The sequence below is a fragment of the Stegostoma tigrinum genome, chromosome 20, assembly GCF_030684315.1.
Source record: "Stegostoma tigrinum isolate sSteTig4 chromosome 20, sSteTig4.hap1, whole genome shotgun sequence".
Taxonomy (NCBI): Eukaryota; Metazoa; Chordata; class Chondrichthyes; order Orectolobiformes; family Stegostomatidae; genus Stegostoma; species Stegostoma tigrinum.
The window spans coordinates 27,639,715-27,653,725 of NC_081373.1; the positions used below are offsets into that span (position 1 = coordinate 27,639,715).

The following is a 14,011-nucleotide window of genomic DNA, read 5'->3' on the forward strand; positions in this document are numbered from 1 at the left end:
CTATGACTTTCCCAGTTCTGTCACCCTGAATCCATCTTCAATGGCTGGCAAGATTCAACCCTTAATGTTGCTGAAACTCAGTGCTGCCTACGTTCTATTGAGACAGAATCTGCCAAAGAGCCAAGAAAAAGGCTCACTCAAAAGTATTTGAAATGACATGATAAACTATTTCAGTTAATATATTTCAATAAGATATTCAGCCAAAGTGCTCAAATTAAAATATAGTTGGTCTTGTTTTCCTTAACATAGAAAAATAGCTTTTTAGAATGTAAAATACTGTTTGTTTTGTGGTTACCTATGTCAGTGATACATATACTCATGTCATCTGACCCTCTGCTCTTCTAATCTGTCAGCGTCAAATTCCCGTAGAAAGCTGACATGCCATAGCTCTGGAGCTTCAGGGTCAGATTGTTTATGCATCAATTAGATCAGCTACAGTGTTCTCAAGCATGAGCCAATGCACATTAATAGCACACTTTCATGTGATACTCTGCACGCTAGGTCATAAAACAGGGATTTTGTGTAGCAAAGCACAGATTTTCAATCGCAAGAGTGGAATACGAAGAATATATGATATGAATTCAAGAACAGATTGATCTGGTAAGTCAAAAAATGGTACCTTTTCATTTCAAGATGTTTTTCTGTCATCCAACATTTAAATTAATCTAATGTTTGTGAGGTTCTAATGATAGAGCAGCAAAACACTGTTTTCAATCTAGAATTATAGAACTATTCTACTGTCGCCGTATAACAATTTTTGATTAAGATTGTAATTACATTTTATTACCAATGATAAATAATAACTATATGCTGCTTTGTCTACTTTATGTTTTCAATGTCATTGGTGAGGAAGCATATGCAACATGTGATGCTTCGCTAAATGACCCATTGTTTTTGAGAATATTACAGTATTTTTTGATTTTTGCTCCTGGTAGCTTTCTTCAACTTGATGTTTCAGAACATTCCAGCAGGTGATCCCTCACTTTTTTTTTGCTCATTTATAACTTTATATGTACCTTTACCTGACTAATACCTATGTAATGGTACTATACTTAAAGTACAATGTTGCCTACTTAGAGTACTATGCGCAGCCTGGTCCCATACTATGAAAAGAATAAAGAGGCACAGGAGAAGGTACATTGAAGTTTTACAAAAAGTGATACCCAAATTGTGGTTATGACCATAAGGAAAAATTACAAACTGGGGCTTCTTTCTCTAGGAAGGCAAATGTTGAGGGAGACTTCAGGGAAATCATGAAGTGGCTTATTTGGGGAGATGTAGAGAAGATATTTTTATTGTTGGGAACCCAAAACAGTGAAAAGAAGATAGTCATGACTAAATCTAATAAAGAACTCAGAAGAAACTTCTCAGGGTGTTATCAGAAATGGAGCTCAATACCAAAAGGAGTTGTTGAGGCAAATGGCATCGATGCAGCTCAGTGGAAGCTAGATAAATACATGAGGGAGGAATAGAAGGATCTTCTAGTAAACAATGGATGAATAAGGGTGGACAAAGGTTGTTTTGGAACATAAGCACTGGCACCAGTTGAGTTAAGGTACTTGCTTTTGTGCCCAACAGTCTATTTAATTCTATATAGTTAGCTCAGGGATCAAACAGAAAATACTTGTTCTTGTATTTCAGCTTGCCAGTAATATCACACCCTCACATGACCTTTGAAAATCAGTGCAAAATACTTCTCATTAGATCATAGTTTAGATCATAGCACCGATTTTAACTCATAATGTGAATTAGGGGGTGGAATGTTGTTGTACAAAAAGTTCCCATGATGTCATTAAGGTAACATAATTTTAGCTTTCAGACTTCAGCTAACATAACTGATGAGCTGTTCACCCAATCTTGTTGGGCAGTGCAGAATTCATTTGGGCCCCTGAAGCCCATATAAACCAAGAAAACACTGCATGAAGAAGGGCTTCATGACCAGCTTTGAATGCCACTGCATTGGTCAAAATGATGACACCAGGAACATGTTGGAGGTGTGGCTTCAATTTTTCTGATCCCTTCCTGGACTTCCTGTGTAAAATATTGCAGCAAGATGAGGAGACATTCTTCCCTGGAACCCAGAGGAGCAAACCAGGCTTCATGTTTAGATCTGGATAGTGTCAATGTTGACAGCATCATTGAACAACTGAGTGTGGCAAAAGGTTCAACGAACAAGTGTAGCAATGATGAGTTTCTGTCACTCTACAACAATACTGTTTAAACCCCCTCCACACCATTCGCAGTGAGTGCCTCGTCAATATGATAGACTACAGAATCAGAGTGGCAGCATGTTTGTTTCTTATTCTACACAAATGTGTTCCTTTGCTCTCTTTGCAACATGCACCAACAAAATTGGCTTCTCAGCTCAATACTTGGATAACTAATTCTTCTTCCTAATACTCCTACTTTAGGAAAGAAACAAGAAACTTAATCACCTCTCAAAATTCACTGCATTTTGCTTTCTCTACCTCTCAACACATGAAGTATATAAGTAAATATCAACATACTTTTTGACAACAATTCACAAATTCATGCCCTGTCTTTCTGCAGGACAGGACGGCATATAATTCATGTGAGAGGAACAAGATAGTGACAAGACCAATATAGCCAGTGTCCAAGAGCATCAAGTGGGGCTGGATATTAATGAAACAGGCAGTGCTTTGAGCAACAGAATAATGGAAGCTGCTGCTAAATTGTACAAAACGTCTGCTTATTACATGTAATTTATCATCCCACCTCAAAGAATATTTAGCAAATGTCACAATTTAAAGCTGAATTTAAGACTGTCAACTTTTAATATCTAGCTATTCAATGACACCCAAACACATCTCTTTTGTTTTGAAATGACATCCCTCTCAGCAGCGAGGACATTTTGAAGAAGACACCTTAGAGGAGGGAGGAGGACAATCCTCCTGAGGATGCACTAAAACACAGCTTTCGCACGCAAAAGAGAAATTGACACCAGTGTGGCTGAGGTAGTTAGACAATGATAGTTTAGTGAGTAGAATTGGAGACAATGCACTACCCTCAATCACACAAAGCTTATATGACAGGTTGGTGTTCTGGTCGCCGAATGACAATATGTCTACCATTTTAACATCTTGGACACAATGGCTGGAAATCTCTGCATATTCTGTGATTGTGTGCTGAAGTCAAAGATGAAGCTTACACGCTTTTCAACCATGATGGGATGAACTCCTGTGACTTAGTAAATGCACTTCTACCATTGCAGACATGACAGAAATGCCATGCAGATGATTGCACTTTGGCCTCCAACTGATATTCCTAGCATCATAAATGATGGCCTTCAGCCAATGCAATTCAACATATCAAGAAACTGCTGAGGGCACTGGAAACTAAAGGCTATGGACCCTGACGACATTATGCCAAAGTACCAAAGACTTGTGCTCCATAGCTATCTGTGCCACATGTTCGGCTATTCTGGTACAGGTATAATTCTGCTTTATTCCTGATGTTTCCTGTCCACAAAAAGCAGAACAAATTCAACCCAATCAATTACCACACTATCAATCCACTCTCAATCATCAGTAAAGTGATAGAAGGGGTCATCGATTGTGCTATCAAGCAACATTGAGCAAATGCATGGGAAAATAGCTACCTACAAGCTCCCTTCCAAGTTAAACACCATCTTAACTTGGATCTAAATCACCATACCTTCACGTTCACTGAGTTAACCCACACACGTGGCTGCACTGTGGCAGAATCCCATTCCAGGTACTGAACAATTGGCATTGACGAGAAAGATGGGAGAATCACATGAGATTGGCACTGAGGAACCACCTGATATTGAGAGCTAAAAGTCCCAATTTTCAACAAACAATATTGAACACAAGTTAAGATCCTCCCTCATGAGCGGTAAGAAGCCTACTGGCATGTCATGGCAACAATTCCTGGCATGAAAGTCAGAGCAGTAATCTGATGACTCCAGATTGCTGCTTACTCTTCCAGACCTCTACCCATTACTGACATTGCAGGGCATATTCCATTGGCAGAAAATACAAGCAACCCCCATTCAGCAGGATCTCAAGTTGGCTGTTACCAAAGTTGGAAGCCAATTTTCCTCTGACCGACAAGTCTGGGGCAATTGACAGGAAATGTACAGGTTAGCTGAAGACTGCCAGTGCTTGACTAGGCACATGGCAGATCTTTAAAGATCTATCTGTTGATAGTGGCCAGCACTTCCACCTGTGATATGTGGGAAAGTGCAGTGAGTTGGGTATCAAAGGGGATGGTGTATCAGCTGTGTGTCAGTAATGAGGCAGGTTCAGGATGAGGCAACTTTGGGAAGATGGTGTGAGAAAACTCGCTTAGGACCACTGAGAGAAACCACCTGTTAAACTTGGCAAAAATGACATAGCCAATTTCCAGCAGGAGTCAGCCCTATATGTTTCAATCATGTTTCCTTTTACCTTTCCAAATAAGACACTTTAGTGCAGCAGTTCTTATTCATGGAAATTTTACAGAGATAGCTTTGGTCAGAAGTAGCCTTGTAGCTTTAGAAGAATTAAATTTGAGGGAGTAAGCATCAGAGAAAAACAAAACATAAATATAACAGAGTGACAAAAGCTTTTTAGGGCAATATTTTGAATATTTTTATGCTATTAATCATTTTGGAAAGAGTTACACTTGTGAATCTGTTGTTTATATACTGGAATGATTCCAGTATAAACTTGGCTATGCAAAAAAAATTCAACCAGTTCGAAAGTAAGTGGAGATGAAAATTCACCTTATTAGTCATGGTGAATTATACTTAGATGTCAAATCATAATTCCCAACATTACTGTTCTGTGATCAGCTATTAAAGTGTGGGATATAAAGGGATCATTCTTTTTCTCTTAGCTGGTTAAAGTTCTGTGGTTAGAGAAATGAGAACAAGAGCCAAGAAAACAAACAAGGAGAAAATGAAGACTGTAATGAAAAGAACTGACTTCACTCTTTGAACTAAATTTCCTTCAAAGGAAACATAGCTCTGCAGGCATGATTTCATTAGTTCATATTAGTCTGCATCACTGAACAAATATTTATCCTGTAAGGTCAATATAACAACTTTACTTTCACTTTGACATGCAAAATGGAGCCAACTAGTAATAACATAAATTTAGTCAGGCCACATTACCTTAGCTGGAGTTGTATGAATTAATCAGCTTTTTGGATATTTTGAGCAGATCTTCTGGTGGTAATTTAAAAAAATGTGGTATCCATGGTGATGGCTGTGACATCTTAGTGATAAACAATGATTTGAAGTTGCTATATAATGCCACTGCTGAAGCACTGGTGTTGCTGGGTTGGATTCATGTTTAAAGAATGAACAAATGGAAAGTAAATAACAGCTGTGAATACACATAGTAGCATTTTCCATTTTATACTAATTAACACAGTTAGGACCAATTCTGGAGGCGTGTACAGTGTCTGTCTAATACTCCACTATTCACAACATGCCATATATCATGCCCCACTGTTCCCAAAGTACTACCAAATATTATAGTTTTCTTTTAAGGTACACACAGGGTCCTCATTTGCCTGAGTTTCAGACCAAGGTTGATAGAAAGCACAGACCAACTTTCTGTGCTGAACAAGATTTATTATTCATTATAATAAATTAGATTTTAGCCACAAGTAAAATGGATATAAAGCATTGAATATAACATGACAAACTAAAGTTCTTATCCCTTTATAAACTTTCCCTTTACACACACATACAAACACACACACACACACACACACACACAATAGTAATAATATTCTTGAAGGAAAGAAAGACAGTGTGAAATGCTAAAGTTTACTTTCAGTCAACATCCTGGCATGTAAAGATAGGAACCACAAATCACAGGAAGTTGTCATTGGAATCTTCAAACATAATTCATTCAATAATTGTTAAAATACCAGAGGATTATTTTAAAGAACAACTGATCAGAGATTTTGATTTCTCAGAAGGACATAGGATGAGGTCGGTGGCTTCTCTCTTTCACTAGGCTGATTCAGAACTGAATTTTAAACTTTATCAAAGACAAAGCCATAGATTTGAGTATGTGATTTTCATTGAATAAGTCCAAGCCAGTGGGGAAAGGGGAATAAGACCTTCAAGAATTAGGAAAGCTACATAATCCAATCAGCACAGTAAGTTTAAAAACAAATTCTATCAGTTTGTGTATTAACAGTTAGCTAAAAGTGAAAAGTCATACTGTGGTAAGTTGTGAAATTTGTAACTTGCTTTCTGGTGTTTTGTCCAAGTAATCTATCAGATTCAGAGGTGAAAAATGTCTAATTAGAGAGTTGCTCTCTAAAGTATGATGTTAGGTTTATTTTTTCCAACCTGCTTATATCCGTTGAAGTTCCATCTTGCAAACACTTCTTGTCAAGAATAAGCGGCCTTATTTGTAAAGTTTTCCCTCGAAGTCATTTTCCTCTAATGTTAGAGATCAGCTTATTACCTGACATTATTTATTCCTTGGAGTGCTTGCTAATTATGCAAAAATTTCAAATCTCATTTGTAGATAATGACAAATACACAGTGAAGAACATGATCACAATTTCAAAGTATTACACAAAATTAGACAGAGTAAAGAATCCTGCAAGTGTAGACTTTCAACTAGAAAACATACCATGAAACATTTGCCAACAAGTGTCCTTGAAAATAATGACAGAAACCTCGATCAAGATTATTGCTAAAATTAGTTTGAATTCCTACATTCTGTACGACTGACGTCAAGAGCCACAGTGAACCATATATTCACATTCACCTAATGTAACAAATGATAGTGGATTCTATTGTGTTGGCAATCTATTCTTGTGTATTTTGTTGCTCTATGAAGATGCACAATTATTCAATGGGTATTCATCCAGAACCCAAGATGCATATAATATTCGGATAATGTATAAAATGGTAAATTATTTGCATGTTTCTTTTCTAGCCTATGAAATGTAACAGCAAAACCATTTTAAGAATTAACTGTGCGCTCAATTCCTAATTGATATATCTGGCTATATTGTCTTTTGAGGGATTTTGAGATTTATACTGGAATCATAAATCTAATTGGCATCTGGGGATTGAGCAAACACCGTGAATTCTTCAACAGCTACCATAGAACAAATATCTTCAGATGATATTTTACCCGACTGCCAGTTATTAGGCAAATCACTGTTGTCGCATTTGGTGAAATGGCTGTAAGTTCGACAGAGACAGGAAAACCAGCACATTTCTGTTTGATTACAATATAAAACATTCACACTTTGAATGAAGCATTTTCAAAATAAATGATTCAATATTAGAGACTAGCACCAACAGAATCACAAGCAATAATGGCACAATGAGGCATTACTGCTATAATCTATTCCTGGAACATGTTAAGATCACAATGAATCGTAGTAATATCAAATCCAACTTTAGCAATTACATAAGTATTTCAATGTCAAAGACATACCACTAAAAATGTGAAAAATGTTGTTTCAATTAGTCTCATTGCCGTGTTGATTTCTTGTTTTATTTATTATTTTGACCATATAAATACTTTTTTTAGTTTTTTTTTGTCATTGTGATTCTGAATGAATATAATTACTATGAAATAAACTGAACTTAGTGCAGTTCTGAAGAAGAATCATGTCGACTCGAAACATTAAACTGTTTCTCTCTCTACGGATGCAATCGGACTTGTTGAATTTCTCTAGCACTTTCTGCTTTTATTATATTTTAATGCCAGTTTGGACTCGTTCAAATGTGTAATTCTCATAAAATAAGAGAATTTAAAAAAAACTCAGGGTAATGAAAACAATACCAATAAATATTGTGACTGAGGAGATTTTGATCAACATCATGCAGAGAGTGAATCTGAGAGCCTTTGTTGATATCACTCAATGCCACCCAGTGTCCCTTAAAAAAAATACTTTCTGAAATGTCTGTGTGAATGTCATGGTAAGTTTCTGAAATAACTGCACAGAGGCCTGGTCCAGTCACCAAGCCACTGTTTATTTCCTATGCACAGTGCACTGATTGTGGCCAACCAGATAGGAGTCAGTTCTCAATTGAGGAAATTCTAATCTCCTGGTTATATTTGTCATCCTAGGGTCTCCTGATTGAGGTTGGTAACCTGGGATGATCGAGAACCTCATAGTTAATGAGATCAATCTGGTCCCAATTACTACCTGGCTCCCACCCCCAAGTCTGGGGATGTAGGCCAGGTTCTTTGCTTTTAGCTCCTTCCCAGGACCGGTTCCTTTGACTCAGACTCAGATGCAGGCAGCATGTACTGGACTGTGGCCCATCTCTTGCATTGGAACATCTTGGAAGAATCTCCTCTTCTTCTAGCAGCAATGGTATCAAGGCTGTATCCAATTCAGATTCGGAGATTTCCTGGATACTAGGCGGAGGTGCGGCTTCTGCCGGGCTCTGAGCTGTTGAGAGGCCAAGTAATTTTGCACCTGCCCCCTTTGTGAGGTAATGGCATCCAAGTGATCCATGTGTTTGTTCAGGACTGTATCACCTACCCAGACTTTGTAAGTCATGGGACCTGATCTCAAGCCAACCTCGCCTTGTACCCATGCAGGGCCATTCCCATGGTTCCAGCATCAAACTTTGTCCCCTGAATCAAATTGTGTCTCTTACTTAGAGGAGGCATTTGGCTGGCATTGGCATTCCTGCTGCCATTTGACCTCCCTCCCAGGTTTTGAAAAATTTAAACTGTTATGGAGTCTTCTCCTTCAACATCTCTGTTGGAGCTATCCCTGTTGTTGCATGGGGAGTGGTCCTATAATCGAACAGGAACTGGGACAGTTTGTTAGCTAGTGGCACAGTAGGCTCCCTTCAACATTTGGACCACTGTTTCCGCCAAAGTTTTGATGACAAATGGTTTGGAGCTGTCCTTATGTCCTGAATGCCATTTGACTTTAGGAAATATTCAAATTCCCTGCTGGTAAATGACGTCCTATTGTCGATGACCAATACTCCTTGGAGTCCATGTATCACTCGTGATGCTTAGAACTTCTCAATTGTCATCCCTGAGTTTGCTGAATGATCCTTCTGCATGTCTAACCACTTTGAATGGGCATTCACAATGACCAGGAACATTGAGACCAGGATCAGCATAGTCAACATGCAACCGAGTCCAGGGTATTTATGGCCACTCCCATAAATGTGGTGGCACTGCTGGTGGCATTCTGGGCACTGCCCCACCAATGCAGTTATGTCAGCATCCAACCGTAGCCAACAGATATAGTTTCTTATTAACATTTTCATCATGGAAACCCTTGGATGACCCTGGCAAAGTCTGGCCAGCATCTGGTGTTGACCTTTATTCAGGACAATCACTGTTACTCCCCACAGTAATATGCTATCCTTAAGACCAGAAGACATGGGAGCAGAAATTAGGCCATTTGGCCCATTGAGTCTGCTCTGCCATTCAATCATGGCTGATAAGTTCCTCAACCCAATTCTCCTGCTTTCTCCCCATAACCCTTGATCCCCTTGATAATCAAGAACCTATCTAATGCAGTCTTAAGTGTACTCAATGACCTGGCCTCCACAGACTTCTGTGGCAGTGAATTCCATTGATTCACCACTCTCTGGCTGAAGACGTTTCGTGTTATCTCTGTTCTAAAAGGTCTTCCCTTTACTCTCAGGCTGTGCCCTCGGGTCCTAGTGTCTCCTACCAGTGGAAGCATCTTCCCAAAATCCACTCTGTCCAGGCCATTCAGTATCCTCTACTGTGATCTGGTCTCTCTGGGTCCGGAAAGGTTTCAATTCTGGTTGTGATGGTCCTGGTGTTTTCCCAATTACCACCAGCTGTTTCAGTTTTACTAGGACAGCAACCTTTTGTGGCCGCAGTCAGGTATTGTCCAAAGGGACTGGAAGTGTGCTCAGGAAGTTCAAAACCAAAATGGACTCTTTCAGGGGAGGCACTACCAATGGAGTTTCTGCCAGTGGGAGACAGCTCAAGTCATCCGCATTTGCCACTTGGCTTACTGAACAGTCTTCTAATTTGTACTTGTGCATGCTGAGAATAAGGGCCCAACACTGAATTCTACAGAAGCTGTGGCAGCACCACTATGTCTTCTTTCAGTAGCACTAGCAGCGGATTGTTATCGGTTACTGTAACAAATTCTCTTTCGTAAAGATATTAATGGAACTTCCTCACAACGAAGATAACTGCCAAACTTTCCTTTTCTATCTGGGCATACTTGTGTTCGGCATCAGCTAAAATCTGGGCAGCATATGTTATTGTGTATTTTTCTGAGCCAACACTACCCCGATACTGTACGTGGAAGCATTACATGTCAGCATTACTTCTTGCTTCAGATCATAGTGGGCCAAAACTTTAGATGACGACAGCTGCTTTTTCACTACCCTAAAGGCAACGTCTTAACTTTGCAAACATTTCCAAGGCTGACCCTTTTACAATAGTGTAAGGGTGCCAAGGTGGAGGTGTGCCAAGATGTATTCTGAGGAAGGGTCACTGGACCCAATACATTAACTCTGTTTTCTCCTTCACAGAAGCTGCCAGACATGCTGAGCTTTTCCAGCAACTTTGTTTTTGTGCCAAGATGGGTGCCAGGTTATGTATGTATTTTCTGTAATAATTCATTAACCCAGGGAGAGATGCAAGCTCTGGTACAGACATGGGAGCCAGGGTTCCTTTGATCACCCTCACTTTCTCTTCCAACGGATGTAACCCAGTTTTCTTGACTCTGTAACCCAAGTAGATCACTTGAGGTGTCTGGACCACACATTTTTCCTTTCTAAGGTGTATGTCCGCTTGGGAGAAACCCTTCAGCACCATGTCCAAGTTCTCCAGGAGCTCTTTATTGGTCTTCCCTGTTATTATTATGTCAGGCAGATAAATGGCAACTGGGGGTACCCTTTGTAAAATGTTCTCCATGGTCTGCTGGAAAAGAACACAGACTGATGATACTCCAAATTGCCATCTTTTATATTGTTAGAAAACCTTATAGCTATTAATTGTAGTGTACTTCTGGGATTCCACATTGAGTTGCAATTGCAGGTAGGTTTTGCTCATGTCCAGTTTCGTAAAGGACAGCCCCCCACCAACTTTGTGTATAACTCCTCTATGCGAGGAACCAGGTTTCTTTACATTTTTTTCTTTGTTTATCCATTGCAATTATATCAGAGATGGTGCTTGTAAATCTGCAGTGCTTGCTTAATGAGACTTGAGCTGTTACATAATGGAGTCTCTTGCATTGTCATTAAGAAAGAGCTGAAAGAGTTGAAAAGCAAAGTAGTAAATATTCAGTACAGATTTCCATACACAATATGAATGAAATGATCATGCCTGAGAAGCCAATAGGTGTGAAAAACAAAAATAAATCAGTGATAATCACATAAGACAATATTTATAATAGTACAGATTGCATGCATCAAAAATACCCATCCTGTCTTTACAGTAAAGCTGCATAGAGAACCATGCTAATGGGAGCCTCTAGAAAATGGTGGAAGATTAACTTACTGTTTAAGGATTATAAAAAGATTTTTGATGATAAAGAAATTAAACTATTTTCAAGGAAATGTAAACTAGTAACCTGTGCAGCATCCCTAAGCTGATTTTGTAAAATCAATTCTTCGTTCTGTGTCGTGATTACAATGTATTTGGATAATCAGTATTGAGCTTGGCTGAACAGGTCCTCACTCTCTACAATTTTTCCTTCAATTCTCCCCACTTCCAACAAACCAAAAGGTAACTATGGGCACCTGCATGGGACCGAGTTTTGCCTGTCTCTTTACAGGATTGTGGAACATTCTCTCTTCCGCAACTACACTGGCACCATCCCTCATCTCTTTCTCTACCACATTGATGACTGTATTGGTGCAGCCTTGTGCTCCCAAAAAAGCTTCAGCAGTTCATCAACTTTTCCAACACTTTCCACCCCACTCACAAATTCATCTGGACTATTTCTGACACCTCCTGAACCCTTCCTGGACCTCTCCATCTCCATCTCCGGAAACCGACTCATCACTGACATCCATTTCAAACCTTCTGACTCCCACAACTACCTTGACTACACCTCTTCCCACCCACCCTCCTGCAAAAATGCTATCCCGCACTCCCAATTCCTCTGCCTCCACTGCTTGTGGAGGCTACTCCTTATATGAGGCTTTCTACTGTAGGACATCCAGATATTCTCCTATTTTAGGGACTGTAATTTCCCCTCCTCTGTGATTCAGGACACCCTCAACTGTATTTCCTCCATTTCCTGCACTTCTGCCATCAAATCCCCGCCCCCTGACCACAATGAAGATAGAGTTCTGTTAGTCCTCTCTATCCAATGCATCATCCTTGGCATTTCTGCCACCTGCAATTAGACCCCAACACCAAAAGATATTTGCTTCCCCATCCCTGTAGGCTTCCTGCACCTTTCATTCTGCGATTCCCTTGTCAGCTGTACACTCCTTACTAATTTCTCCAAAACACCCGGTACCTTTCCCTGCAACTGCAAGAGGTGCAACACCTGCCCTTACACCTCCCCTCTCATCTCTTTCTAAGGCCCCAAACAAACCTTTGCAATCCAGCAGAAATTCACCTGCACGTCATCTAACTTGACGTATTACGTCTGTTGCTTCCAATGTGGTCTCCTCTATATCATGGAGACCAAATGCAGACTCGGGGACTGGTTCATTGAGCATTTGCACTCTGCGCACATCAACCAATCCGACCTTCTGGTTGCCATCCATTTTAATTCTCCTCTCACCCCCCTGACAACATGTCCATCCTTGGCTTCCTCCAATGTCAGAGTCAAGCCAAAAGTAAACTGGAGGAACAACACTTGATATTTTGCCTTGGGAGTTTATAGCCCAATGGCCTCAAAATTGACTTCACCAGCTTCAAATCCCTCTGCCCCCAGCCTTATCCCATGTCCAGCCCTCCCCCTCACTTCCCTTACTTGGTCTAAGCTGTCCATCTGCCTACTCACCTAGCCGCTTCACCTTTTCCATGGACCAAACACAATAACCCCCTACCTGCATCCACTTATCACCATTTCTTGTACCATTTCCCCCACCCTACCACCCTCCCTCTATTTATTTCTGAGCTCCCCTCCCCCTCCCAGTCCTGACAAAGGGTTTTGGCCTGAAATGTTGACTTTCCAGTTCTTCTGATGCTGTCTCATCTGCTGTGCTTTTCCAACATCACAGCTATAGACAGACAATGTTCACAAATAATGTCTCTCATTTGTCAGAATGAGTTCTCCCTATGCTGGGAGGATACATTCAACAGCTTCATGCATAGTAGTCATCATAAATCATTTATATGTCAAAGTTCTTTTGAACTCAGTGAAGGAACTCCCTTAACAAGTTTAATAAGCTGATGTGAAGTTTGAACACACTTGCAAGATTAAAGGTAAAGTTAGAAGATGTAACAACTGGGTCTTCTGATTCTATTTATGACTCCTTTAGTATTCCATTAGAATTGAACCTCCGAGACTACACTAGCATTCTCTTATGATGTGATTAAAATGTCAATATTCTGTTTTGGAATTCATACACATCACCAATAGACATTGTCTTTTTCTCTGAATAACAGCATTCTATCTCTAGAATTGTTTTTTATTTCAAAGTAATCTCTTCCAAACTGTCTTCTTCACCTTCTTTCCTGAGGAATCCCAATGGCTGAAAGTTTAAAATAATTCACAACCTTTACTTGCTGTTTACTGTTGTGCTCCTTTGTTCCGCACCCAATGTTTGGTTTGCACCTCCAATTTGTACAACACCCACTCATTAATGTACAATTATCATATGAGTTGTTCATTCCTGTTTTTTTTTCAGTTTCCTTTCTTCCCCCTTTCCTGTTTCCTCTGCGGCACTGAAGTTGAATCACAATGGGAAATGAAAGCAGTTCTATGGGTGATCAGGTGGGTCTGTGCTGATATTATTCTGATTGCAGGATGTGTGTCTGGAAGTACAGTGTGCAATAAGTAAGTAATGTTAAAAGACTTTGAGCTCATTGGCATTGTTACTTTGAGCATGGAAACATGTTTGACAATCAGCAAT

At 39.8% G+C, this 14,011-nt stretch overlaps 1 protein-coding gene across 3 annotated transcripts in view; it reads left to right on the forward strand.

Moving 5' to 3' along the window:
* The first annotated feature begins 490 nt into the window (after positions 1–490).
* Positions 491–14,011, forward strand: part of LOC125461914 (uncharacterized) — a 234,408-nt gene continuing 220,887 nt past the window's right edge. For all 3 annotated transcript variants that reach the window (XM_059653064.1, XM_059653065.1, XM_059653066.1), the window contains exons 1-2: positions 491–600; positions 13,787–13,872. In XM_059653064.1, coding sequence (XP_059509047.1) covers positions 13,840–13,872 — 33 coding nt within the window. In that variant the 5' untranslated portion in view covers positions 491–600; positions 13,787–13,839. The remainder of the gene's footprint in view (positions 601–13,786; positions 13,873–14,011) is intronic.